The sequence below is a fragment of the Brachyistius frenatus genome, unplaced genomic scaffold, assembly GCF_029030835.1.
Source record: "Brachyistius frenatus isolate BFR_SWC_R1_liver_20210118 unplaced genomic scaffold, ASM2903083v1 Contig_333, whole genome shotgun sequence".
NCBI lineage: Eukaryota > Metazoa > Chordata > Actinopteri > Embiotocidae > Brachyistius > Brachyistius frenatus.
In genome coordinates, this window is record NW_027210932.1 from 115,988 (window position 1) to 142,500 (window position 26,513).

A 26,513-nucleotide genomic window follows, 5' to 3' on the forward strand; every position below is an offset into this window, starting at 1 on the left:
AGTCTAATGTTTTGGTACCTGTTATTGAAAATGTGTTTTTAATTGTTTCTTTATGGATTGTGGTTACATGGGTCGAAAATGTATGCTTTAATGTCGATAATGACACGCAGTGAGGCGGCAACCAGCAGTGACGTCACACCCAGCAGTGACGTCACACGTTGGTTTGTGAACGGCCGTTATGAAACCTCGAGATCGGAATTTATATATTTGTCGGTCGGAGCGGTTCGGAGCAGGAAGGTCCCGCCCACCTGTAACCTGACTGACCACAGGCCTGTCAATCAAACAGACTTCGTAATTGATGAGAGAAATTGAATGGGAGGCTTCTTTGGAGCCCTCTAGTGGCCCTCGGTGGTATTGCAGCTGAAGACACTTCTGCATCGGTCTCATAGGAACACTTTTATAAACAGTCTGCTCACAATCTGCTGTGGCTACACGGTTAGCATCAGAGCTAACCCCTCCGGACCGCTGACAAACAAAGATGTCTGTCTTCTTTAAACAGCTGCAGTCTGAATGAGAGATGAAGCTGATGTTTGTTTGTCCTCTGCTGAAGACTCCAATACTATGATGAGACAAACAGATGTCCTCTGGACACAGAGCTGACACGCATGTCCACATATGAGTCCAACACAAAGGAAGAAGAACAGATGGTGGTGACTTTCATTCCTCCCTGAAACACCAGGAGACTCTGGTTGAGCCCAGGAGACTCGGAGACGTACGTATGATTAATATCTCTGTCCTGCAGAATGTCTCTGTCCCGCAGCCCTAATTTCCTAATTAATGGTGGATTATTTTAAAATGGACCGACAGAAAATGAATCTGGAAGAGTAAATTTAGCGAATGACACGCAGAAAACTTTATTGACACTTCTGCATCGGCATCATTTTTCAGACCTGAAGCTACGAACACTTTTATTTACACTTTGTGGTCCGTTGTGTTTCTCTTCACTGTGAACTAAACTGGACCGACACGCCAGCTGTTCGTATCAGAGGGAATGTTAAATGTTCTGCACCAGTACTCCATTAAAACAAACATTCAGCAGAATAGTCCTTTAAAGAGAGGCCGGCGTCGCTCTGCAGGATTTTTAATGAGCTGCAGCTTTTCCTTGAAGCCCGTCAGTTTTTCCTCCATCAGCTGCCGTCCGTCTTCGTCCTGTCAGAAAATAATATTTCCCGTCAGACTCGGAGCATCTTTATCAGAAGAAGACTTTAAATTGTTCGGAGGAGAATCCGTGGTAGTCCAACAACACCGAGATAACTGGTGGAGACATTTTATTGACTTGATGAGAGGAGTTGAATGGGAGTCTATGGAGCCTGAAGGCTTCAACAGGGAGATGAGGAACTGTTTGGGTGGTCAGCTGTTTGCTCACCTGCTGTGTGCCTCCTGAAGCGGCTCCAGCACCAACACCTTACACTCCCTCTTGGCTATTTTCTCCAGTGGGAGGAGGGTGGGGTCAGGTGATGGGAGGAGAGTGGGGTCAGGTGACGGGAGGAGGGTGGGGTCAGGTGACAGGTAGAGGGCTCTGCCCACTGATCCTGGAGGGGGAGTGATGGTCCCACCTTCCATCACACTGCCAGACCTGGAGCCAGCAGAGACACCAGGTCATTATGGACATGATGGGAAACAGGAAGCAGTCTGTAAGTGTCTCTCCTGTCCTGCATCAAGTTTGTGTCTTACAATAACACCATCTTTAACGTGATCCCGCTACGTACCTGAAGTGTGATCTGGAAGGCTGCCGGTGGGAGAAGCTCTGCGATCGGCCCGGGCCTCGTCTGCCCAGCAGCTCTCTGACTGCCGGGCTGGAGGAGGACGGGGACCGAGGTTCCCCTGGAGGACCGGACACTGAGGCTGTGAACTGCAGCTTCAGCTTCATGTGCTGGCTCAACTACAGGAGACGGACCAGATGGAAGCGTCTTACTGGAGGGACAACTTGTCTTTGTGTCAGCGACATGTAATTCTGCATGACGTTAAGTTTATGGGTCTCCTGAAACTCCATCAGCAGTTTAACAGGTCACCAATGAGGAGAACACTGCTCATAATGGGAGAGGGAGGGAAGGAGGGAGGGAGGGAAGGAGGGAAGAGGGGAGGAAAGAAGGAGGGAGGGAATGAGGGAGAGGAGGGAAGGGAGGAAGGAAGAGAGGGAAGGAGGAAGGAAGGGAGGGATGGGAGGGAGGAAGGAAGGAAGGAGGGAGGGAAGGAGGGAGGGAGGGAGGGAGGAAGAGGGGAGGAAAGAAGGAGGGAGAGGAGGGAAGGGAGGAAGGAAGAGAGGGAAGGGAGGGAGGAAGGAAGGAAGGGAGGGATGGGAGGGAGGGAGGAAGGAAGTAGGGAGGGAAGGAAGGAGGGAAGGAAGGAAGGGAGGAAAAGGAGGGAGGGAGGGAGGACAAAAAGTGTTCAGATGATCAGGAAGGAGTGACATCACACTCATGATTTCCTTCGGTACCTCGAAGAGTCCAGTTCTGAGGACCTGGAAGGCCACGATGAAGGAGAGGGTGGAACCTTTCCTACACTGACCCAGGCTGTTGAGGGGAGTCCTGCACACCACTGCTCCCACACTGGGGTCCTGAACTGGAGGGAGGGAGGAAAGGAGGGAGAGAGGGAGGGGAGCAGGTACAGAGCACAGAGATAAAAAGGTGAGATCAGATTAAAGAATGGAGGACTGAAAGGAGGATTTGGGGTGAAGTGACAGGAAACAGTCACATTCACATTTATCATCAAAAATAGCTCTCAATCCTCAACTGGACCAACTTCTATTATACATGGAGGAGGAGGAGTGAGGAGGAGGGAGGAGGAGGGATGTACCGCTCACCCTCAGAGTTCCACAGCAGATGGACAGACAGGAAGTCCTGCAGGTTGTTCAGCAGGGTGTATTTTACCCAGAAGGGCTCCAGAGGGGAGACGCTGCTGGGACAGGAAGCAGTCATCACCAGCCGAGGACGGTCCAGGCGGATACTGGGGACAGAGTAACACGTGGAGATGTATCTGGAGAGGAGCAGGAGGAGAGGGGGGGACAAGGGGGAGGAGGAGGGGGGGAGGAGGGGAGGGGAAGGGAGGAGGGGGAGGGGAGGGAGGAGGAGGAGGGACAGAGAGGAGAGGAGTTAAACTTCCTGTCGTAGCAGCTGAAGCTCGATCACAGGAAGCTTCAAGAGGAGCATTACCTCATGAGAGGAAGAGCTGGAGTGGACCACTGTAACACCGCCAGGAGGGGAACCTCCAGACCCTACACACACACACACACACACACACACACATCACACATCACACATCACACACACACACACACACACACACACACACACACTCCTCTGTAACAACTAGTAAATACTAGAGAACAAACAGGAGGTACTTGAAAATAATCCCCATGGAATGAATATCAATAATCAATAATCAGTGTGGGAGGAGGTGTGGGAGGGTGTGGGAGGAGGTGCCCACCTCACTGGAGTCCTCCTCTGCTTTGTCTTGTAGCTGCAGCTGGAACAGGAAGTTCTGTTCTTCCAGGGCGCTGAGCATGCTGGGTAAATGTGATGACCTGCTGTCTATCCGGCAGAATGAAGCCATGGTGACCTCAGCTGATTGGTGGCTTCAGAAACAGACCTTAGGGTGAGGAGACTTCAGAGCACACCCTCCCTGCTCTCCACCCGCCCTGCTCTCCACCACCCCTGCTCTCCACCCTCCCTGCTCTCCACCCGCCCTGCTCTCCACCCCCCTGCTCTCCACCCCCCCTGCTCTCCACCCCCCCTGCTCTCCACCCTCCCCGCTCTCCACCCCCCCTGCTCTCCACCCCCCCGCTCTCCACCCCCCCTGCTCTCCACCCCCCTGCTCTCACCTGACGTTGTCCACAATGAGAACCGAGCCGTCGGGCATCATGGGGAGGTAGGAGGAGTTCTGGTTGGGAAGGATCTTCACATCTGTGACGCACATCTCCTCCTGAGAGCTGCAGTTCAACACTGAGGAGATGAGATGTTGGTCCAGATGTTGGTCCAGATGTTGGTCCAGATGTGTGTGTGTGCGCTGCTCTACCTTTGAGGACAGTCAGGTATCTTCCAGAGACGGTCATCTGCTGACACTGGACACTGGGAGGTGGAAGAACATCCATGGTGGTGCTGACTGGGAAAGAAAACCAGACACGAGAGGAGCTCATCAATCTCTGTAGTAGTCTTAGACCTGCAGGTCCTGGACCTCTCAGACCTGCAGGTCCTGGACCTCTCAGACCTGCAGGTCCTGGACCTCTCAGACCTGCAGGTCCTGGACCTCTCAGACCTAAATGTACCCTGAGTCTTGAAGGTGCTGAGGTCTTTTCTGAAGGTGTGTATTGGACTTCGAAGCTGCAGCAGAGTCAGGTAACCGTGTTCCTTTAACTCCGCCTTCTCCTCCTCCTGCTTCCACACCGTCACCACAATCTGACACAAACACACAACAGGAACACAGTTCATCTGAAGGTCACATCGAGGGTCAAGCAACACAACCAGAGTTGAACAGAACAGAAACATGGTGACGTTATCTTCCTGCAGATCACCAGTATCACTATGCAGGTGTGTCTCACCTTGGCTTTGAGCGTGCTGACTGGCAGTTTGTCCAAAGCGACGGTGAGACAGAAGATCAGCTGGTCGTCCAGAACCAAAGTGGACTGAAACATCAGAGGACAACATGTTCACAGTTTCTGCATGGATGTGTAGGCGTGTTACATGTGAACTGGTCCTCCTCCTGTGTTCAGTGTTTGTGGCAGCTTGTTTCAGGAGCATCCTGCTGCACATGATTCTGTGAGTGGGTGTTTCCGTCCCTGCCTGCTGCCTGCCAGGCACACAGCTGAAGCCCTGCAGGTCTGACTGAACTGAAACTGAACCCTCAAGCCTGCAGCTCGAAGTTGACCGACAGGCAGCAGGAAGTCGGCAATGGAGGTTTGGTTCCTCATTAACTACTGAAGGTTACTTCCTGTCACACTACAGCTGGCAGGTCTTAAATATGATCTTTATCCATCTTACCTCCGTGTGCCCCCCCCCCTGCTGTGCGTGACCACCGGCCGAGCATCTGTGACTGAGGAGCGGGGCGCACCGTCTGAATGTCCGCTCGTTCTCCGGTGTTCCTCGGCGGTGGTCGGTGGTCTCCGGCTGCCTCTCCCCCTCCTCCCCGTCCTCCCCGTCCCCGCTGCAGCCGCTCTGCAGGTCGGACCGGAACTCACCGGGTCTCTGCTGCCGGCTCTCGGCGACGCTCACGCTGGCCAGAGCGGACAGAGGACCGTCCAGGTGTTTCCACGGCGGAACCCCGGAGCCGCCGTCCGTCCGACTCCGCAGCACCAGCAGGAACTGCACGGTCTCCCCGAGGTAGACGTGGCTCCGCCGGGGGAGAGAGGTGAACTCCGCCGCGTCCGACAGACTGGAGATGGGGGCGGCGGGAAAATACATCAGATACTCGCACTGCGACTCCATCATTACAACCGGGTCCGGTGAAGTGGCAGCTGCTGCGGCGGAAACGAGCCGAGACGGAGCGGCCGCGGTCCGGTCATGGAGCCGGAGACTCGAACTCCGAGTTTCAGTGTGTTTTCACCAAAAAACCAACTCGAACAGTCCTTCAGGACCAGAAGAACTTCATTCAAGTTCCACTCAGCCGATGAATGATATCCGGGACCGCTTCCTTTCAAAACAAACAGCAGCCCGGCTAATCGATGCCCGACGCGGTGTTCACCAGACCGAACTAATCGATCACCGGAGGCCAGAACTCGGACACCGGGAGGGAGGGTGGGGGTTAAGCCGGAACACGGTGATTGGAGGTGGGACGGGAGGTCGGTCACGTGTGCAGCTCCACGTCTCTGCATGAACAGTAAACAGGTTTTACTCTTAGCTGCCACATTTCTGCATGTTTTCTTCCATCTTCACACAGACCAGCCCTGTGACTCCAGAAACGAGCGCTATGCTCAGTCTGCCCCTTTGAACTCTGTTCCCGCCTTCACTCTCCTCCAGGTGCAGTCTGTCGGTAACCAGCAGGTGAACTTCCTGCTGCATCACTTCCTGCTGAGTCTCTACTGAGTGACCACATGGAGGGTTTTAGTGTGACTGCAGGTTTCATCTCCAGCAGTAACTCCCTCCATCACATCTGAAGAGTAGCTGCTGGAAACCAAACGTCCAAATGAAGGAGATCGAGTGGAGTTAAAGAAACGTTGCTTTTATTCAGAACAAGAAAAATCAACTGAACCGATGCACACAAAGAGCGTCATCTACTACGAAGTTCAGCAAAATACAGTTTCAAGTAAGATCGAAGCCAGGGTACAGTGCTGCTCTCTGATTGGACGCTCGCTCTGCCGGGTCCGTGACCTCTGTAACACCTTGAGACCGGTGAAGTACATCCTGTCTGGGTTGCAGAGATGGAGTGAGAAGATGAAGTACCGTTTTCACCTGCAGACGTTCCTTTTAACTCCGTCCTGCTTCCTCCACACTACGTCCACGTTTAGAGTTACAACAGGAGTCATAGTCCAGCAGTGAAAATGTTCTCCAAACAAAGCTGAGTTCTGGTAGGAAGTTCGTTGGATCACAGGTCCGGTTCCCTTTCAGCGGCTTCATGTCAGAGGGAACGAAAATAACAAAGATGAACACGTTGAATTCACCGATAGCAAGGAGGCACTTTTCATGACTTGTATATTTTTGGGATTTATCAGCTCAGAAAAACAAGGAAAAAGAAAAGATCATATTTCACCGTCTTCAATAATAACCTTTCTTTTATTTGGAGTTAAATAACTCTTAATGTTGACATGACCTTTTTATGTTGTGGTTTAATTATGTTGATGCAGATCAAGTCATGATAGTCATGTATGACACAAACAGTGTTCAGGAAGTCATTTAGTTTTAATGACAACCGGATTAAAACTCTAAATTTGGATGGTTAGATTTTGTCAAATGTGACGTGTCATCGTTCTTCGACCCCTCTGAGATCAACGCGTTAATATTCTGCTGTATGGGCGAGTTACTGACTGGCGTTCGTCATTAGTGTTTCGTCATCAACAGTAAGTAGTGATCATGTGACTCTCTTCCCCTCGTCACCATGGAGAGAACAATCCCTCATAAATACAATATATACAAAACAAGTGATTAATACTGAAGGACCTTGTTTTAAAGCCTCGGATCCACAATAAGACTGAAGGCATCAAACATTCCTTCTGTGACTGAATCTTCTCTGTACCTGTTTATATCAAAGTGCTGACTCGGCTTTTCTCGGGCCTTCGCAGCAGTGTAGTTTGTGGTGACGGTGAAAAGGAAGAGGAAAGGTCACGGGGTCATTTAAGTTCTCTGAAAACCTAAATATAAGCCACTCAAGAGAGAAATGGTTTTCTTACACGTTAAAGTCCAAAAAAGTAATTGTATCATTTTTTTTTAAATTCTCAAATATCAGCATTGTTGTGTGAATTAGTCCCGGGGGAGGGGGGAGGGGGGAGCTGCTGTTGGGTCATGTGAGAATCAGCCTGTAGTCACGTCTCCACGAGTGGTTTTGTGTTGTTATGTGTGCGGTAACCATGACGATTCGATGAACAACAACACTTTCGTCACACTGACGAGAGAGCAGCAGCTTTCAACAAGTACCATGCACGAGCATCACGCGTGACGAAGAGCTGCAGCTCCATGTTGTTCTGCAGGAACATTGACTGAAGAACAACATGATTTTCGAGTCGCAGCTCCAGTTTAAACACATCTGAGTGTTTTTCAGAAAGTCACCTGCTTTCTCAACAGCCTGGTGACGACGAGCGGCTTCATGTAATCACGTTCTGAAGCTGTAAACTTCAGACTGACACGTGATCGTTGCTGCTTCTCTAAGATACGGGCTGTAACACCATGTTAATGACATGCTTCATATGCAGCACCTATTTTGTCTTATTTTCAGCTACATCACTTATTATAGGCTCTACTGTTTTATATTATGTCTTCTGATCGGGGGTCCAGTTCACCGACACCGTGTGGTTCCGTTGGGACGTCGTGTGTGTGTGTGTGTGTGTGTGTGTGTGTGTGTGTGTGTGTGTGTGTGTGTGTGTGTGTGTGTCGATACAAAGAGCTGATCGTTTTCTCTCCTGTATCATTCAGAGATATTTAAGGATGGTGGTTCTGGTTGAGGCTCAGAACCGACTCCTCCAACAGACTCCGTTTATCCTCGTAAACCCAGCAGTACCAGCAACGAGGAACATTAGTACTGAATACATACTTTGTGCTTCTCATGTGTTACGATTACAACGACAGACAACATCTGAGGGGAAAAACTTCTGTTCTGCATGATTAAAAAAACATCTTTTTAAAATCTATTTTTCAAATTTTGTGTTCCAGACTGACTTGTGGAAAACGTTTTCCTTCATGTAAATGAGTGAAGGTTCAGTTTCACCAGCTGGTTAAACAGCTCGGAGACACCTGGAACCAATCTGCAGCTCCTTCAGGTCTGTGATGTGACTGGGTGTAATGGTGCTGCATGAGAGGCACAAACGGGGAGCACACGTACCGCTAGAGGAGCTTTAAGCATGTACACCAAAGTCAATATGAAAATCTGAAGTCTTACAAGAATAAAACCAGCTTGTGAGGAGAAGACCTGCCAACGCTGGCAGAGTCCGACTCGTATAAAGTAGCAGATCTCTCTGCATCCCGTCCACGAGGATCACATGACTGAAAGCAGAGAGGACTCTGGGAAACAAGCAGAGGAGGAGCTTCTGTTTTCTCTCGTCAATCCGTCGGCTGGAACACCAGAGGTCCACCGGGTCGGAGGGAAACGCAGCCTCAACTATCTCAGCTGCAGTTTTTCTTGCGCTTGTATCAGAGTCTGGTTGCTCCTCATCAGTCGGCCTCCGTCCCAGTCCCTCTCCTCCTCCAGCGTCCTCCCCCCGGTCTCCCTAACGCCCCCCTTCTCTCCTGTCCTGGACAGATCCACTCTTAAAAAACCTCCACCGGCTGCAGCCATCAGCGGGTTCTGTTGGCCCGGCTGGAGGGCCGGAGCCCGGGGGAACTGTTTAGTATCCAACACGTCTTTGTACTGGATCTCGGGCCTGATCATCCTCAGACAGGCGGTCCTGGTTCTGTTGTCCAGCCCGGGCTGCAGTTCATAGCCCAGGATCTTCACGAATCCACTCTGGAAGGGCCGGATGGTTTTGTCTCGGATGCGGTGCGCCTCTACGGGCTTCCCACCGTCCCGGAGACAAACTCGGGCCAGATCTTCTCGCCGCATCCTCAGAAGAGTCACTTCCTGCTCCATCTGGGCGCGGCCGAACCGGTCCACTTCCTCCCAGAAGGTCCGGTTGAAGGCTTTGTAAAGGTGCCAGTCCAAGGCGTTCCACTGCCGCAGCTTCTCCCTCTGCTCCTCCGTGAGCGACAGGTTGGGCGGAGTCTTGGCCGGCGAACGTCCCCCTCTGACGCCGGCCGCCGCCGCCGCCTTGCCCACCCAGCTGCCGCTCATCCCCCCGAGGCCGCCGGGCTTCTGCTGCCGAGCGTTGAGGCTGAAGGAGACGACGGCGTCCAGCGGCCAGCAGAGGGCGTGTCTCAGCAGGATCATGGACTGGTCGAAGTACTCGGACACCAGGACCAGCTTGAAGGTCCGGCGGACCGCCGCCTCGCCGCGCTGAGCCAGAGCCACGGAGAAATTAGCGTTGTGGTCCATGCCGAAGTCGAACCACAGCAGGTTGCGGGCGTAGTGGTTGTTACGAAGACGAGGGTCGTAGTATTTCTTCGGCTCGTCGGCAAAGTCTCCCAAACCTTTGGCTTTCCGAAAGGCCGGCGCGACCTCTTTGTAGTAAGCGAAGGAGGACTCGGCCAGAGACACAGGATCCCTGATGATGGAGAAGTAGAAGGTGTCTGCAGGCATCACCTTCTCCACCTCGGAGACACAAGAGACAGGACAGACGAGACATGGGGGACAGACAATCAGCTGCAGCAGTAACATACTGGACTCTCCTTGGTTTTTTATAAAATATAAATACTATATATTTAATATTTAGTATTATATCTTTTTTGGGTAAGTGTTGCTGCATTTGCATTAATAATAATAATATATATTCTACAACAATACTCGTGATGTGTCCTGTTCTTTATGGTCCAGTGGATCAGAACCACTACAGGACATTTAACTGACCTCTGGCTTGTTGAACCGCATGTGGTTGGCCATGATGTGGAACTCCATGGCCCTGGGACCTCGGTAACCTTTGACCCTGTGGGCGTTGAAGGGCAGCGGGTAGCCCAGCTGGTAGCCCAGCGGCAGGGCGAAGTGGAGGCTGCGCTCCTCCCCGAAGCGGTACAGCATGTTGAGCACCGTGCTGCTGGCCGTCTTGTGGGTCTTGAGGAACATGATGTGTGTGTGCGGCTGACAGGAGCCCAGAGATGGACCCTGGGCATCAGAGGACGAGAAGATGGAGCGGGCAGGCGGCTGGACGCTGCTGGAGGAGGAAGAGGAGGAGGAGGGAGTTGTTTAACTTCAGGTCATGTTAGAATCTGTGTGGTTCAATGTCTTAAAGCTGCTTTAAGGATCAAATGACTCTGGAACCAATCATCAGTGATGTCATCAACCAGCAGTGATGTCATCAACCATCAGTGATGTCATCGTTGGTTTGTGAACGTTATGAATCCTCCAGTTCAGATTCTGTCCGTCACCATCTTGTTAGTTCGGAGCGGTTTGGAGCAGGAAGTGACCATATTTGGACGAGCTGGGGGAGGAGCCAGAGGTGGATCTGACCGATCTGATCGGAAACCTGAGGATACTACGTCCCGCCCACCGATAGCTGTAACCTGACTGCACCCCAGGCCTGTCAATCAAACAGACACGCCCCCAAAAACAGGTCTTCTTGAATCTTCTTTTCTAATGAATGAGGGATTATTTTCAGATGGACCTCCAGAAAACTAAGAAGAAGGAGTGACTTTAGCTAACAACACCGAGAGAACTGATGGACACATTTTATTCACTTTGGATTTGATGAGAGAAGTTGAATGGGAGTCTATGGAGCCGGAGGCTTTTTGGAGCCGACCTCTAGTGGCACTCGCTGGTATTGCAGCTGAAGACACTTCTGGATCAGAACCATTTTACAGACCTGAAGCTACGAACTCTTTTATAAACAGTCTGTGAGTGCAGTGATGAACGTACTCATCTGCTCTGGTTCTCTAAAAGCAGCGTCTCATCTGGAGCCGATCTGTACAGGATGTTCACCGACATCTAAACATTTACTGTCTGACATCAGTCTGAAACACAGGTTCTGCTTCGAGTTCCACCCAGAATGTTTTGGCACCAGTAGTTGTTCTTCATCTGCTGTAACAGCTGCAGCCTTTTGTTAACCTTGTGTAAGTGACAACACGTTAAAATGAACCTTTCTGCAGCCACGACCTTTGACCTCTGCAGAACGCAGGTTCACTTCCACTGAAGTTCATCAGATGTTTCAGCATATTTTCATTAAAAAATTACTCAAAACAATGAATTATCAAAACAGATGGAGATGAATGTAAAACTAAGTATTCATCTGATGAAACATTTCAAATTAAAATTCCTGCCCACAGTTTACTGTGAACAATGGCTTCTTCTTCACATCAACAGTTGTCTTTGTGCAGACTCTGTCACAATGACACATATTCTGGTCCCGCTTCCTGTTCTGGACCAAAGTTCACACGTTAGAGGACTTGAACCGGCTGAGAGACGTCACTGCAGTGGAAGTAATGATCCCACAGACAGCCAGAGCAGACGGACTGAAACACGAGGTGCGATGAAGGTTCTGACCTGTTCTGACGTGCTGACTCAGCACTGAGGACAGTCTCTGGTGCTGCTGAGTTGGACGTCTTATACTTATATTTATATAACTGAGAGGATGAACAATTCAACAGCATCACAAAACACACTTGAATCCACTCCTGTCTGAAAGAGCTTCAACAGATCTGAACACGATGACCTTCATGAAGGAGAACCTTCAGTGTGTTTTGGTTATGTGAATACAAACACATGAAAACAGATTTAAAGGGTTTTAATGGATCTTATTTAAACTGTTATGAGTGGTAGAACTCAGACCGTAGATCCGTTAAAGGCCAGAGAAGAACAGCGGACCACAGAAAGGCTCTCGACCACAACCTGAACCTCCCTGAGGGCCCGTGGACTCACGTACAAAGGAAGGAGTGAAGGGGTGAATGGAGACCTTGTGTGAGGCCTGTAGTCCACAGGGAGAGCTGCTGGAGTCACAAACTACAGAATGACAGTGAACAACAACAGTTTGAGGGAGCTGACTGTAAATGTAAATCACCGCAGAGAGCGAGTTCAGACACGAAGGTTTCCTGAAGCGACTCTCGGCAGAACCGACGTCCCACTTCAGACTCGCGTTCAGTCTGCAGTGAACATGAAACACTGAATCTACTGACATCAGAGGATTCAAACAAATGCTGCAGATCGTCACAGAGATCATGTTCAGATAAACGGTGGTGAAAAGAACAAAAACTACTGAGTTGACAGTAACAGACTTGTGATGTAAGAAGCACCAGAGCTTTCAGTCTGAATACCAACCTCAATACCAACTTCCTGTTTCACTCCAAACAAAGAAATACGCTCTCTGAAACTGCAGCTGAATTATTGATTGGTGTCTCAGCAGCAAAGTAACTCAGATCCTGTTGGTTTAGTCATTTTCATCTGGCTGCTGTTTTATGTTTTTAATCAACTGATTATCTGACATCATGTGAGTAGTGTGTTGAAGCGTGGAGCTCTGATCTCTCAACTCTCCGTTCAGACCGTTTGTTTTGGTCTGAAGTGGATGTCACGGATTGGAGCAGGTTTACTTCACCTTCACGATGACATGAGGTCGTATTATTACCTGCGTGACTCGGTCCGACCGTAATCCAGAACGCAACACGGTAAACACGTAGTGACCTACCTCTTGTTGAAGATGACCCCCAACAGCTGGCCCGCAAACGCAATGGCCACGAACAGCAGCAGCGCCTTCCACATCCAGACCGGACCCAACCGACCGCACACCAGCCACCGCAACATCCTGGGGGGGGCGGGGGGGCGGCACATATGATAGTGATGAGGAGACAGGCATCACGTTGGAGAGGGGGGGGGTGAAGAGAGGGATGGAGAGAGAGATCTGAGTGAGTCATAAAACAAACATGACTAAGACATCATCATCATCAGGAGGAAGGCAGCACCAGAACCTGCTGCAGACAGTCTGTCTCCCTGCTTATTGATCAGATGATGATGATGATGATGGTCGAGACATCTTCGTCCTCAGCAGTTTTAGATAAATGAAATAAAGATGAGGACTCAAAATGTTCTGCAGACTAGTTTTGGATTTCGTGTCATCGTTGGCTGCAGAAGTGATTTAACATTATAATTCATGTTTGCTGAGTTTTCAAGCATCATCATAGTTTTGAAAGATATTCTTCTCATGACTTCATGAGTTCCCGTCACTCTTTAATAAATCTCTTTCACTGTGAGAACCAAGCGCACGGCAGCAGCACTGTAAACAGACTGTAAATCCGACAGCAGGATATCTGTACACCAGAACCAGAACCCAACAGGAAGTAAAAATCCAGACAAATTCAGACTCACACAGAGCAGACAGACCAGCAGAACTTACTTGGTACTAAACAGGAAACAAGACGAGAAGTCAAACAAGGAGGGGAGGAGAGCAACAGATGCAACAGACCAGGGAGTGGAGGACAACGAGGGACAGATGGAACTGATCAGGGCAGAGCAGACCATCAACCGGAGGGCAGGAAGTGAAACAACACAGACACAAGTGCAGGAGTTTTGACACAGAAAGTGACCTCATCATGTGAACACATCACCCTCCAAAATATCTGCAGCTTTAATTATTTTACCCAGAAATCAACATGTTTTTGTGTCCTCTGTTTAACACTCAATAAACTCACTGATTCTTCTGTCCAGCAGCAGCAGTGGAGAAGAAACAGGTGTTCAGGAACAGCTGCAGCTTCTCACACGCTTTAATCTGAAATGCTTTACGTCAGTGGCCCCGCCCCTTCCTCTACAGAGCCAAGATGGCGACCGCTTCACACTTCCTTTTTGGACATCATGTGAATACACTCAGTGATGAGTGAGTTCAAAAGTACTCCATCTACACCAGGGGTGTCAAACATACGGCCCGCGGGCCGAATTCGGCCCGCCAGGGGGTCCAGCTCGGCCCGCCGGATGACTTTGCCAAGTGTGAAAATTACGGAAAGACATAAATTGCATTTTTTATGAGAATATGGAGGTTTATGAGTACAAACGGGGTTTTTTTGTTGTTTTTTTAATCGATCCAGTAATTGCTTCAAAAACAGCGTAAATGTGACGTCTGCTCCGGAGGAAGAAGCTGCTGTGAGGGAATCTGTAGAGGAGATCCAGGCTGAGAAACAGTGGGCTGATGTCGGAGTTTTTGCTCTTTATGTTTCTAGTTTATTGTAGAAAGACCTTAAAATAGGGTTTATCATCCAAAAACCTTCAACGATTTAAACATAGAGAAATATTGTCGTTATGTCTGCGTTATTATGCTGTGACTTTACTGGTCGGGCCCACTTGAGATCAAAGTGGGCCGGATGTGGCCCCTGAACTAAAGTGAGTTTGACACCCCTGTTCCAGAACACCTGATGGGCCTTCAAAATAAAAGAGGAAACTCAAATTCCAGACTGAAGTAAAAACTTCAAAACAGAAAAACGCTCCAGACGATGTGTGATAACAGATGAAACACTGGTTCTGACAATAAAGTCCAACTGAGACGGAACACCATAACAATACTAATACAAAAGAATAAACTCTGCTCTACTCATGGAAATATTACAAATAGTCTTCATACTGAACCGTGTTCACAATAATATCAAACCCCAGAAGGTCCAGTTCTAATAGAAAACCACAGAACTCCTGTCCTCAGCGGTCCACAACTGGTTCCGAGTGGGAAACAGACATACTACAAAGAAAATGTGCTGCTCCGACACCTCGTACAAGAGGGACAGAAATCAGTGTGACACACATGATCAACACATGATCAATATCAGAGAACCATCACAACAGAATCATCAGAGAACCATCACAACAGAACCATCAGAGAACCATCACAACAGAATCATCAGAGAACCATCACAACAGAACCATCAGAGAACCATCACAACAGAACCATCAGAGAACCATCACAACAGAATCATCAGAGAACCATCACAACAGAATCATCAGAGAACCATCACAATAGAATCATCAGAGAACCATCACAATAGAATCATCAGAGAACCATCACAACAGAATCATCAGAGAACCATCACAACAGAATCATCAGAGAACCATCAGAGAACCATCAGAACCATCCCAGTCTGGATGAACCCCCAACATAATGCAGAGAAACCAGAGGAACTAAAGGAACCAGAGGAACTAAAGGAACCAGAGGAACTAAAGGAACCAGAGGAACTAAAGGAACCACCCAGCCTCCATCACAACACAAAGGAGCATTTAGTTTGGACACACACCGTAAATCCCACTGGTTCTGTGTAAATGAAGAGAAAGGCCTATGCGTGTGGACCCCCCCTCCCCTCACACACACACACACACACACACAATCACTGCATCCCCGTCTCCGTGCCCCCCCCCCCGCCTGCACCTCCTCCTCCTGCTCGCTGGCTAACGTTACCTGGCTCTCCGTTTGAAAAACATCGCTGTGTCCCGGGGCCGGTATCGGTGTCGGTGTTGTTGTGCAGCTGCAGAGAGCTCGGAGCATCTCGAAGGCTTCGGCAGCAGCGGATCCTCCGCCGGTACCGATCAGGCCATGGACCCGGAGCAGCCCCGCGGACCGACACGGAGCCCGGTTCTGTCTTCAGACGCTGAGGGCCCGGTTCTTCCCGAGTCCAACAGATCCTGTGTGGGTGCACCGAGAGCTCGGCTGGCTGCTCTGCCGACGGCCAGGACGCTCAGCCCGGAGACAGCGGAGACATACGGGGGGGGGACGTGGGGCACTTCCGGGGGATACCAGAATAAAAGCGTCCACCGACCGGACCAGGATCTGACTAATGCTGATGAAACGAGTCTGGTGCCACAATGCAACACGCTTCCTCCGTGAACTTTGGATTCATTCCCTTCCTGTGAAGTTTCTTCTTCACTGCTTCAAATCAGATATCAGAGAAGAAATAATCAAAAGCTGAGTGTTGCCTTTCAGTCATTGTTTTAATAAACATTAAGTCTATATCAACATTATAATGTTATCATATTATAAACTATATAATACTAATGACCAATGTCCCCAGAGGCCAAACTAATGTCTTCCTCCTAAACCCGGAGTGTGTCTGTCAAACAGCTCATCGCTCATTGAAACAGCATGATGGCGGTGAAACTGGCACGAGACGGTCCGCGTGCTCAGCGGGGATCTGGGACGTTTGTCCTGCGACGGTTCTCTGTCAGTGCTTTTATTTTGAAAGTGAAGAGGGTGTGTTTCCGTCGTGGTTTGTATTCCATCTACCAGCTTGACGAATCAGGTTTTCTGACGTCACAGTGTGATGCTGATAGAGAGGCATCCAGAGGAGCAGCGCGAGTCCTCACTCCGTCCTGCCGACATTCAGCCACATTCCTCCGGTCAGGAGACGCGTTCCTCTCCGGTCTGGATCCTGGAGCTCCAACATGGTGTCACACCGAGGCGATGTCAATCTATGAGTGAGTGAGTGAGTGAGTGAGTGAGTGAGTGAGTGAGTGAGTGTGTGTGTGTGTGTGTGTGTGTGTGTGTGTGTGTGTGTGTGTGTGTGTGTGTGTGTGTGTGTGTGTGTCTGGGAGGGGATGAAGGCTGAGGACAAAGGAATGAAACAGGAGGGTTTGATGGATGCAGCTGCTCAACACGTGTTGACACTGTGTATTAAAGTGTTGTGTATCTTCCTGTGTGTGTCTACTGTGTATTAAAGTGTTGTGTATCTTCCTGTGTGTGTGTCTACTGTGTATTAAAGTGTTGTGTATCTTCCTGTGTGTGTCTACTGTGTATTAAAGTGTTGTGTATCCTTCTGTGTGTGTGTGTCTACTGTGTATTAAAGTGTTGTGTATCCTTCTGTGTGTGTGTGTCTACTGTCAGTGGACACAAGCTGAAGGAGTCACACGGATCCAAGAACTTAAATTTAGTGAATCGGACAGAAACAAAGTGAATTCACTCAGGAAATGTACTGAAGTCCATTTAAAATGCTTCTTAAATCTGCTTCTGCTTCATTACAGATGAAAATTTTATAGAAATACATATTTTTTCCAATCCTGTGACATCATAAAAAACGTGCCTATTGTCTGTGATTTGTTATTAATTCCAATGAAGAGACTTTTGTCCTCGAAACCTTCTCACATGGTTTCTTTGAAATAAAACCATCTGACTATTGAAAGTAGATGAACTGGTTCCACCTCCAGAATCAATAACGTTTTATCAATAAAACACCAGTAAAAAGGTTTTTCACTTCTTATTGATGGTTACTCTCTTTATGTTCTCTCATGTCACCAGGATGCTCAGTGACCTTTGACCTGCAGACGGTGTGATGGACTGACTGGGAATGTAGTTTCTGTAATAACTCATAATCAACCAATGATATAATATTATATTCAGAGTATTCTACTGTTTCATAACTAAACTAAACGTATTATTTTATAATTCTGCCAGAGTAAATAATCCTTTTGTTTGTGGCTCTGTGCTGCTGATCAAAGGTCACCGCGACCTCACGTCCCGTTGTGAATGATGTCAAAACTGATTTAAAGGACAGAGGTGTCCCTCTCAGATCTTCTGTGTTGCGTTCAACATGTGTGTGAAGCGTCCATCTTTTACAATCTGCAGCTTCTCTGCAGCAACATCCAATTCTGTTGTGACAGCAACAACTGTATATTTTAATTCTATTTTATTAATGTTGTTTAATTTGATCTGTTCTTGTGCATTTTATCTATTTATTTTTTAAATGACATTTCAACATGTTTTTTTTTGTTCCTTTACATGTTTTTATCTGAAACACTGCATTTAATTTTCTGTAAAACACTTTGAGCACTAAAGGAAACTAAAAGAGTTTGAACACAACTTCACCACAAATCAGTTCAATATGAACTTCATTAAAATCTTAAACTAGATGTTGAGTTGAGATGATGCAGATTTATTATAAAGTGGTGAGCAATTAAATCATAATAGACTTTCTCTGTTGATTGCACACAAAACACACAAAACAACTTTAACAGCTCTTTCTGTGTTTTCATCTCTGCTGTGCTCAGGTTGACATGTCTGATGGCTGCTGGTGAACATCTGATGACTAAATGAATCCAGTTAAATATTCAGAAGCTTTAATAACGTACAGATTTTCATTCAATACTCAAAACTTCCTGTATTTAATCCCGTTTCTTCATATTTATGATGTATGTCTATTGTTTGAAATAGAATTTAGTGTCTGTACGTTATTAAAGCTTCTGAATATTTAACTGGATTCATTTAGTCATCAGATGTTCACCAGCAGCCATCAGACATGTCAACCTGAGCACAGCAGAGATGAAAACACAGAAAGAGCTAAACATGTTTAACAGCTCTGTAACATGTTAAACATGTTTAACATGCTACATGTGTGCACTGCAGAGCTGCTCTGGGAGCAGCATGCTGGCAGAAGGAGGCTCCGCCTCTAAATTTAGAAGTAAAGCCTCTAATTAGTTAACTGATTCCTTTGTTAAAGAGCTGCACCAGCTGCTCCTGACCAGCCCCCCACCCCCACACCCCTCCTCCACACACACACACACACACACACACACACACACACACACACACACACACACACACACACACACACACACACACACACACGACAACAGGATGCACCTCCAGCTCATGTAAATATAGGCGAAGTCAGTGAAAGTCTGAATCTGAATGAAGCCTCAGATCACAGCACAGCATTCAGGAAACAGCACCACCCGGTGGCTCCACCCGGTACTACAACAACAGCATGTGTGACTCAACGTTGAACAGGGTCAGAGAGAGAAACCTGCAGGTTCTCTGATGACCAGTCAGCAGACAGGAAGACAGACAGCTGCTCTGATCTGTACATCTACAGAAGTAACAACTGTCCTCCACCAGGAGCCGCCGACCTGTCAGAGAGGATCACGTGCTGCAACAACCTCAGAGGAAAACGCTTTAAGACAAATACAGTTTTAGTGCACGTGAGTTAGATTTGTCTTTGTTTACATTTCACATGTTTCTGAATAATCTTAAAAATATTTTCAATAAATTATAATACAATAAAGAATCAATCATATCTATGTTGCCATGGAGCCTCGAATGCATCATCATCAGAATAAAAGAGTGACATCCTGTATTTTTGCATTTATGAGTTTGATGTAGTTGTACCACCCTGCAAGAGGTCTGCAGGTGGACCGGGAGGAGATCCGACCTGCAGCCCCGTGACACCGTGTACTGACCTGGCCCAGAGAGTCGGGCTAATGCTGCAGGATCAGTCAAACGAGATTACTGCAGACCAAATGGCTGGACAGTAAGCCGACAGGGGAACAACCCGGCGCGTCTCCAGAAGGACATTCCGGAACCGACTGACCACAATTATACATAAACATGAAATGACTTCATGTCTGAGCTGTAGGTTGTCTCTCAGAGCAGAAACCTGCCGAGGAGCAACCGGAGTTTGATCAGCTGCTGAACTTCACGTCTCAGACGTTGTGGTCTGAGATTTATTCTCACCGTGGAGCAACACTTCAAACCTCAGAGAACTTTTAGAAGAAACGTTTATTCTTGTTTTCTTGAAGTTTGTTTTCCTTTAAGAGGAAACGTTTAAAGTTGGAGAGAAACTTACAGAAGCTCCGCTGATTTATCTCATTTATCTCATTTATCTCATTTATCTCATTTATCTGATTTATCTCATTTATCTGATTTATCTCATTTATCTCATTTATCTCATTTATCTCATTTATCTCATTTATCTCACTGGATTGCAGTTCAGTGTTTCTCCTTCCTGCCGCCCGTTGAACGCTTTAACGGTGAAACCGACTCACCTGCTGGTTAGTCCACCGTGTCCCGGGTGTAGACCGGGTGGAGTTCAGGTGTAGTCCCGGGTGTAGACCGGGTGGAGTTCAGGTGTAGTCCCGGTGTAGTCCAGGTGTAGTCCAGGTGTAGTTCAGGTGTAGTCCAGGTGTAGTTCAGGTGTAGTCCAGGTGTAATTCAGGTGTAGTCCAGGTGTAGTCCAGGTGTAGTCCAGGTGTAGTTCCGGCTCACTGTTGTGTCCGCGGGACGAAGCGTCCTCTCCGGACACAGATTGAACGGTGGCGGGCAGCGCGTCACAGCCTGCAGCCCCCCTCCCCCCTCCCCCTCCCACACACACACACACACACACACACCGTCCGTCTTCTTGTCCTCACATTGCGATGTGGACAGACTGAGAGACTCATTAATCTATGACGTAGACCAACACCAAGCTTTACTCTGCACCACAGAACCGGACATGAAGGTTATTCTCATCCTTTTCATTGTTTCCCCAGAATTCACTAGAAATCACAATTGAAAGGTTCCTTTTGTTGTTGAATTAATAACATGGATGTTAATCAGAGACAAACGGGAGAGGAGAGACTGGCGTCCAACAAACTGCTGCTTAGTGACGACAGTCAGTTATGAAGGAAATGTGTTGATTTCCTCAACTTTAATTCAGGTATCGATTGTCAAGATTATGATGCCTAATTTTAACCAAGAGCAATTTTCCAAGTTCTTCAGATCTGAATACTTGGACCTCATTACACTTCTTGTGCCTTTTATGGTATTACAATACATGCATATTTGTTTATATATGATTATTCTTATTGAACGAGGCTCACATTACATGATTTAAAGCCCCTCGGTGAATATTACACCTCTTAAATGTGTGACAGCATTACATCTGTATTTGCAGAAAAAGAAAAGTCCTGAATGATGTGTTGTTTTGTGTCCAGCCACTGTGGGGCGCTCTAGTCTCATAGTTCACAACACAACTTTACTGAGTTTGGCAGGATCAGAAGTCCTGCAATATGTTGTCCAGTTTTGACACCTTCACTAAATGATGCAGTGAGGAGCAAAATATTCTCACATTACAGAAATGTTTTCACTCTGAAACTGGTCCCCACACTGATAGATGTACAAGAACACACACAAACACTCCCTACAGTCAAAGGAGGACGCTCTTCACAAGTAGGTCTACATGAAATCCTCTTTTTTTACATTCATGTCACCTATTTCAAACAGCAAGAAGACCTGACAGCCTGCTGCACACATGAAGCCCTTAAAGTCTGAAAGTATGTCTTCACTGCTGAAGTTTCACACACACACATGAACATGCAACACTCAGCAAACCGCAGGCAGGAGCACAGTGGGTACTTCTCCATCACACACACACACACACACACACACACACACACACACACACACACACACACACACACACACACACACACACACACACACACACACACACACACACACACACACACACACACACACACACACACAGTTCCTGTCCTGTAATCACAAGGCTGCTGGTTCACCAACATCCTCTCTGTCTCTTTCTGTCACAAATATTATAACTAAATAATGAAATGAATAAAAGCAAGTAACAATCATCACGACGGATCAGCTGTATCACATGACTGATCTTTGCTCCTGATCAGCGTCCATCTACAGCTGAAGTCAGAAGTTTAAACACAATGAGGGAAATCATTAAAACTTTTTTAAACACTTCACAAACTCTAAACTATAAAACACTCAATGAGCTAACGACACCCATCAATTTTTCAACAAGTGTTTGCAGACAAATTATTTCACTTTTAATTCACCATGAGGAAGAAGCCATAAAAACAGCAGAGAACAGTTTGCAGCCACACATGAAGACAAAGGTGGGAAATATCAGCTGGTCTGCTGAAACAAACAGTGAATTGTTTGGCAGTGATGCCATCAAATGTTTGGAGGGAAAAGGGTGAAGCTAAAGAACAACATCCCAACAGTGAAGCACGGGGGCAGCAGCATCATGGTGGGCTGCGAGAGGAACTGGTGCCGTCACAAAGTCATGGGCAAATATTAAAGTAAGACTTCAGGATTGTAGGACTCAGCTGTAACTGATACCAAGTATTAAATTAAAAATGTCTAAAATGACGTTTCAATGTTACTGAGTGCAGATTAATGAGAGAAATTAACAGTTTTCTTCATCTGAAATGTAAAAATGTGATAAAATGTCCAAAAAAAATGCAGCGACTGTATGATTTCCAAATAAAAGTTGGCAGGTGTTACTGGCTCATCTAACCTGAATTTTATTTCATTGATTTTTCTAACTTTAGTGATTTGAAACTAAAAACAAAGTGAGTATTTTTTTATTGTTGAGTTGTTCAGCTGTTGTTCGGCACTCTGATTCTGCTGTTCACCTCTGAACTCTGACTGTTCAGAGGGAACATCCTCCATACGGCGCTCATGTCCATGTTCCCCCTGAAGGTTTCGGTGGTGAAATAATACGCGATGGGATCGAGCACGGTGTTCAGACATGCCACCATCAGGCTGTAGCGGTACACGGCCAGCAGGGGGCACGAGATGTTCTCCCTGTGGATGGAGAGGAAGGTGAGGGCGGCGTGGTACGGCAGGAAGCTGAAGAGGAAGACCAGGAGGCTGGTGCCGATCATCCTCTGGATCTTCCTGCAGTCCACCAGGCGAGTCTGGGCCACGGTGCTGCGGCGGACCGCTCGGACCAAACCCCAGGAGCAGACCAGCATGAGCACCAACGGGGTCCCGAAGCCCAGGAGCAGCGTGGGTACCAGCACCACCGGCAGCGTGGCGTAGACCGGCAGCCCGTCGAAGCAGTTGTCGTGGACCACCTGTTTGTGATTGGACAGGTAGATGGGCAGGCTGGCCCCGAAGGTCAGCACCCAGATCCCCACACACACCAGCCACGCCTTCTTTCTGGCTCCCTGAACGCACGGCGACATCGGGAAGCTCACGGCCATGCAGCGGTCCAAGCAGATGGAGGTGAGGAGGAAGATGCTGCCGTACATGTTGGCCTTCAGGACCAAGCCGAGGCCTTCGCACAGCGGCTGCGGGAGGTCGGAGAAGCCCAGGTGGTAGTAGATCCTCACGGGCAGCGTGAACAGGAGCAGCACGTCCGCCACGGCCAGGTTGGTCATGTACACGATGGTCTGAGATCTGGACTTGATGTTCCTGAAGAAAAACACCAGAGCTACGAGGTTAAAGATGACACCCACGATGAAGATGGAGGAGTACAGGCACACAGGGAGCAAGTCCACGTCTCTGCTGCTGGTGTGGCAGGCGGTGGACCTGTTGATGGACCCGGTGATGGACTCGGTGACGGAGCCGTTGATGGACATGAAGACCTGAGAGCCGTCACACAGAAGAAGAAGTGAGAGTGGTTGTGAGAACAGGTGGATGTTTGGCTTCAGTCGGGATGAGAAAACACTGACATGAATCATCTGTTGTCATGGAGACAGGACGGACCAATGACCCGTTCTGTCGTTCACTGGAGACTTGAGAAGAGAAAGATAGTGAGCACTGAAAATGGAGGTCATTTCCTTTTTTCAAAACAGCCACAGTAATCCTGCCGTGCTACTTGTGTCCCTGCGGTTGTTGTCAGACATGTGTTTTTATTGATTGTGGTTTCCTGTCGCTTCTCAGCGAGACCTCGGTGAACTACAAGAGCTGCAGATGTGTCAACAGTCCTTCTGCAAAAAAGTCATTTTGAAACTGGAACTTGTGGTGCTGTTGAACTGCACTTAGATGCAAAGTTTTACTCACATTTTTGTGGAAGAATTTGTTGTTTTGTTTTGTTTCCAGAATGTTCTTCTTAAAGATAGAACAACGTTCTCTAAACACATTTTATGAATTCTTCCACAAAACACGTGATGTTTTTAAAGGTTGTTATCTCCGAAATAAGAACGAATATCATTGCATCTCTTCTTTTTTTTTTACTTTTACAACAAAAGACTTCGAGCTGTGTGGTTCTGTGTGATGTATATAAATATAAAAATGAAGAAGGACTATTGTCAAATCACGTTGCATTTGCTGTAAAAGTGGAACAGACTTCAGACGCGCTCAGCAGCAAATTGACAAAATGGTCTGTAGTTCCTCTCCAGAAAAATGTAGAACTGTTTGACGAAACACTGTTTACGTGTAAATAATTATCAGTGAACATCGTGAGATTTTCACCCGAAATAACAGAAAAAGTCTCTTTTTTTGTCCCGAAAGCTTCTTGAATTTATTTACTTGTAACTACTGATTTCTGCCTTCTAATTTCTAAACCTTAATTATCGTCAGGTTTGAAACTCACTCACGTTTGACCACCTTTTTGTGTCTGAATGCTTCCGATGAACCTGAGTGGCACATGGAGTGCAGTCGTACAGGTGACAGTAAACGACAGGTGACTTTACCTGCTGGACGATCCAACGCAGTGCAGATCCACAGAAGAAGAAGAAGCATGGGAGTCTGTAACCTGGTAGGTGTGTGACTCAGTACAGGAAGTTGATCAATCATCAGACCTCCCTCTTCCTCTGCACATGTCCACCTCTTTGTGCAGACTCCCTGTGGACCTGCTCATGTCTATCAATGAATTATTATGAGGCAATAAAAAAAACTGACTCAGGGAAAAGAGAAACTAGTGTACTGCCAAATGACATCATCAGAAAATGTTGGACTAATTGGATGTGTTGTTGCTGACTGTGCAGGTCTGACTGATGAACACAGGGTGCCTCAGAAATGACTGTTTTAATGTAAATCAAACGCTAAGACAGAGTTCTTCAACACAGGGTCCGTGACCCCTCGGGGGTCCGCGGAGGTACTGCAGGGGGTCGTGAAAATTTTGATTGATTAGACAATTTTTCTTTTCTTTTTTTTCAAATTTTGTTTTTCCACGAATTTAAACGTCTTTAAATACACATTAACATGTTGTAGTGAATGGATAAATGGAGGCAGAAGATGTTATCTTTCAGTCAGAAATGCACATTCAGCGACACACAGGAGCTCTCAAGCTGGACACCGGTTCACCCACAGCAGGAGACCAGCCTGGACCTGTCCCTCCAAGCCTGGACCTGTCCCTCCAAGCCTGGACCTGTCCCTCCAAGCCTGGACCTGTCCCTCAAAGCCTCCTGCAGTCCTCCAGTTTAATATAAAGCACAATTTTATACAATATATTTAGTAGGGGGTCCCTGCTCCATCTCTCTATCAGTTTGGGGGTCCTTGGCCTGAAAAAGGTTGAACACCGCTGGTCTAAGGATGAATTTAGAGCCAGAGGTCACGTTGTTGGTAGAGATTGGATCACCTGCAGGGAAGCGCGCTCTAAACTTTAAGCTGTGGTGATTGGTTGTTTAACTGCCAATCAGCTGGTCTCTGTACGGCTCGAGTTCTCCCTCCCAAAACGTAACAACCAATCACAGGCAGAGCGTACCTCCCCCGATCCAATCTGGCCTCAGCCATTACACGTTGCTGGTGAGCGCCCCCTACAGGCCGATAAATGAAAACGTAACTTTTGAACGTAATACTGCAGATTGAGTCCGGGTTCATTGGATCATGTGACCATCTGATTATGTGATTTATTTATTTGTGTTTTCCCACCGGTTCCCACGCCGACCTCGTGGCGCAACGGTAGCGCGTCTGACTCCAGATCAGAAGGTTGCGTGTTCAAATCACGTCGGGGTCATAAGTTTTTTGGGGATTTATTTTAACGTGTTTACATTTTACTCCCAACTCTCCACACCATAATATCCTATTTACACATCATGCAGTGATATTTACGGTTTGTTTTCTGTATTTTAATGTATTTCTCTGGATGGGAGCTGGTTGTATTTTGAACATGAGTCCTCTGTTAGCATCTCTTTGCTATCGAAGAATGACACAATGTTAAATTATGTTCAGAGCTTTATTACAAAATATTTTCAACATTTTAAACACGGTTATAGACTCAAATACTGCAAATCTGTTCACGCTCTACAATCTGTAATCTGAGAAATAAAATAGTGAAGAAAGTAAGTGGTGGGACTCCCAGTCATTCCTCCTGAAGAGTTTAAATAAGCAGCTGATGAACCCTCAGCTGTTCTTCCAGAAGTCGTGGGCGTGTCTCCGTCCAGCTTACTGTTGAGAGAAGACAGAGAGACGGGGTCAGTGAACGCACCACAGTCCAGTTCAATCTCTGGAGAAGTCCTGAATCCTCTCTGAACCCATTTAACCAGGGAACATGGTTCTGGTTGTGAACCCGGACTCGTCCTTCGGTGTTCAGGAACATCTGTGCCTGAGTTTGAGCTTTTCTCTCTCCAGTCTCACCTCCTTTCCACAGGTGCCACAGAGACATCCGAACAGCCCGTTGACCATCTGGATGCAGCAGAGGACGAGCTGCACGATGGCGGCCACCAGCAGGGTGGAGAACAGCCCCACGTTGAACTCCACCACGTTCTCCGGAAGGACACACCACGACCACATGGCCTTGTCAGACAGGTAGCTCTCAGTGCTGGAAACAGAGGAGCGGTGACGTCAGACTACCGAGACGAGCACGACCGCCACGTGGTATCTCCTGAATACACTTCTCAGTACAGTTTGTAAGTGACTTATTAAATGCACCTGTTGA

The 26,513-nt window shown here is 47.7% G+C and overlaps 4 protein-coding genes and 1 non-coding gene across 6 annotated transcripts in view; 1 reads left to right on the top strand and 4 right to left on the bottom strand.

The window, feature by feature from the left end:
* Positions 1–825: 825 nt before the first annotated feature.
* trappc14 (trafficking protein particle complex subunit 14) lies at positions 826–5,701 on the bottom strand. Its single transcript, XM_069723539.1, has 12 exons — positions 4,977–5,701; positions 4,538–4,621; positions 4,265–4,394; positions 4,015–4,101; positions 3,821–3,941; positions 3,427–3,574; positions 3,153–3,214; positions 2,804–2,976; positions 2,438–2,562; positions 1,710–1,882; positions 1,367–1,576; positions 826–1,149 (listed from the first exon to the last, which is right to left on the bottom strand). Exons 1-12 carry the CDS (start codon positions 5,421–5,423, stop codon positions 1,128–1,130), a joined length of 1,782 nt encoding a protein of 593 aa, XP_069579640.1. The 5' UTR covers positions 5,424–5,701; the 3' UTR covers positions 826–1,127.
* Positions 5,702–6,137: 436 nt separating this feature from the next.
* Positions 6,138–15,863, bottom strand: gal3st4 (galactose-3-O-sulfotransferase 4). 2 transcript variants are annotated; one of them, XM_069723538.1, is made up of 4 exons: positions 15,584–15,863; positions 12,842–12,958; positions 10,081–10,378; positions 6,138–9,825 (listed from the first exon to the last, which is right to left on the bottom strand). In XM_069723538.1, exons 1-4 carry the CDS (start codon positions 15,604–15,606, stop codon positions 8,740–8,742), a joined length of 1,524 nt encoding a protein of 507 aa, XP_069579639.1. In that variant the 5' UTR covers positions 15,607–15,863; the 3' UTR covers positions 6,138–8,739. The 2 variants fall into 2 exon arrangements, with proteins under 2 accessions (XP_069579639.1, XP_069579638.1); XM_069723537.1 differs by having other exon boundaries at positions 10,081–10,381.
* Positions 15,864–21,712: 5,849 nt separating this feature from the next.
* LOC138635849 (lysophosphatidic acid receptor 6) lies at positions 21,713–23,271 on the bottom strand. The gene has a single exon (XM_069723531.1). It carries the CDS (start codon positions 23,269–23,271, stop codon positions 22,285–22,287), a length of 987 nt encoding a protein of 328 aa, XP_069579632.1. The 3' UTR covers positions 21,713–22,284.
* A 2,097-nt stretch (positions 23,272–25,368) lies between these two features.
* Positions 25,369–26,513, bottom strand: part of tm4sf21b (transmembrane 4 L six family member 21b) — a 2,870-nt gene continuing 1,725 nt past the window's right edge. The window contains exons 3-5 of the mRNA XM_069723532.1: positions 26,507–26,513; positions 26,213–26,396; positions 25,369–25,392 (exon numbers count right to left, since the gene is read on the bottom strand). The exon at positions 26,507–26,513 is cut by the window's right edge and continues 145 nt beyond it. Of these exons, the coding sequence (XP_069579633.1) occupies positions 25,369–25,392; positions 26,213–26,396; positions 26,507–26,513 (215 nt within the window). The remainder of the gene's footprint in view (positions 25,393–26,212; positions 26,397–26,506) is intronic.
* On the top strand, positions 25,521–25,592 carry trnaw-cca (transfer RNA tryptophan (anticodon CCA)). Its single transcript has one exon. It is a non-coding gene; the product is annotated as a tRNA-Trp (tRNA).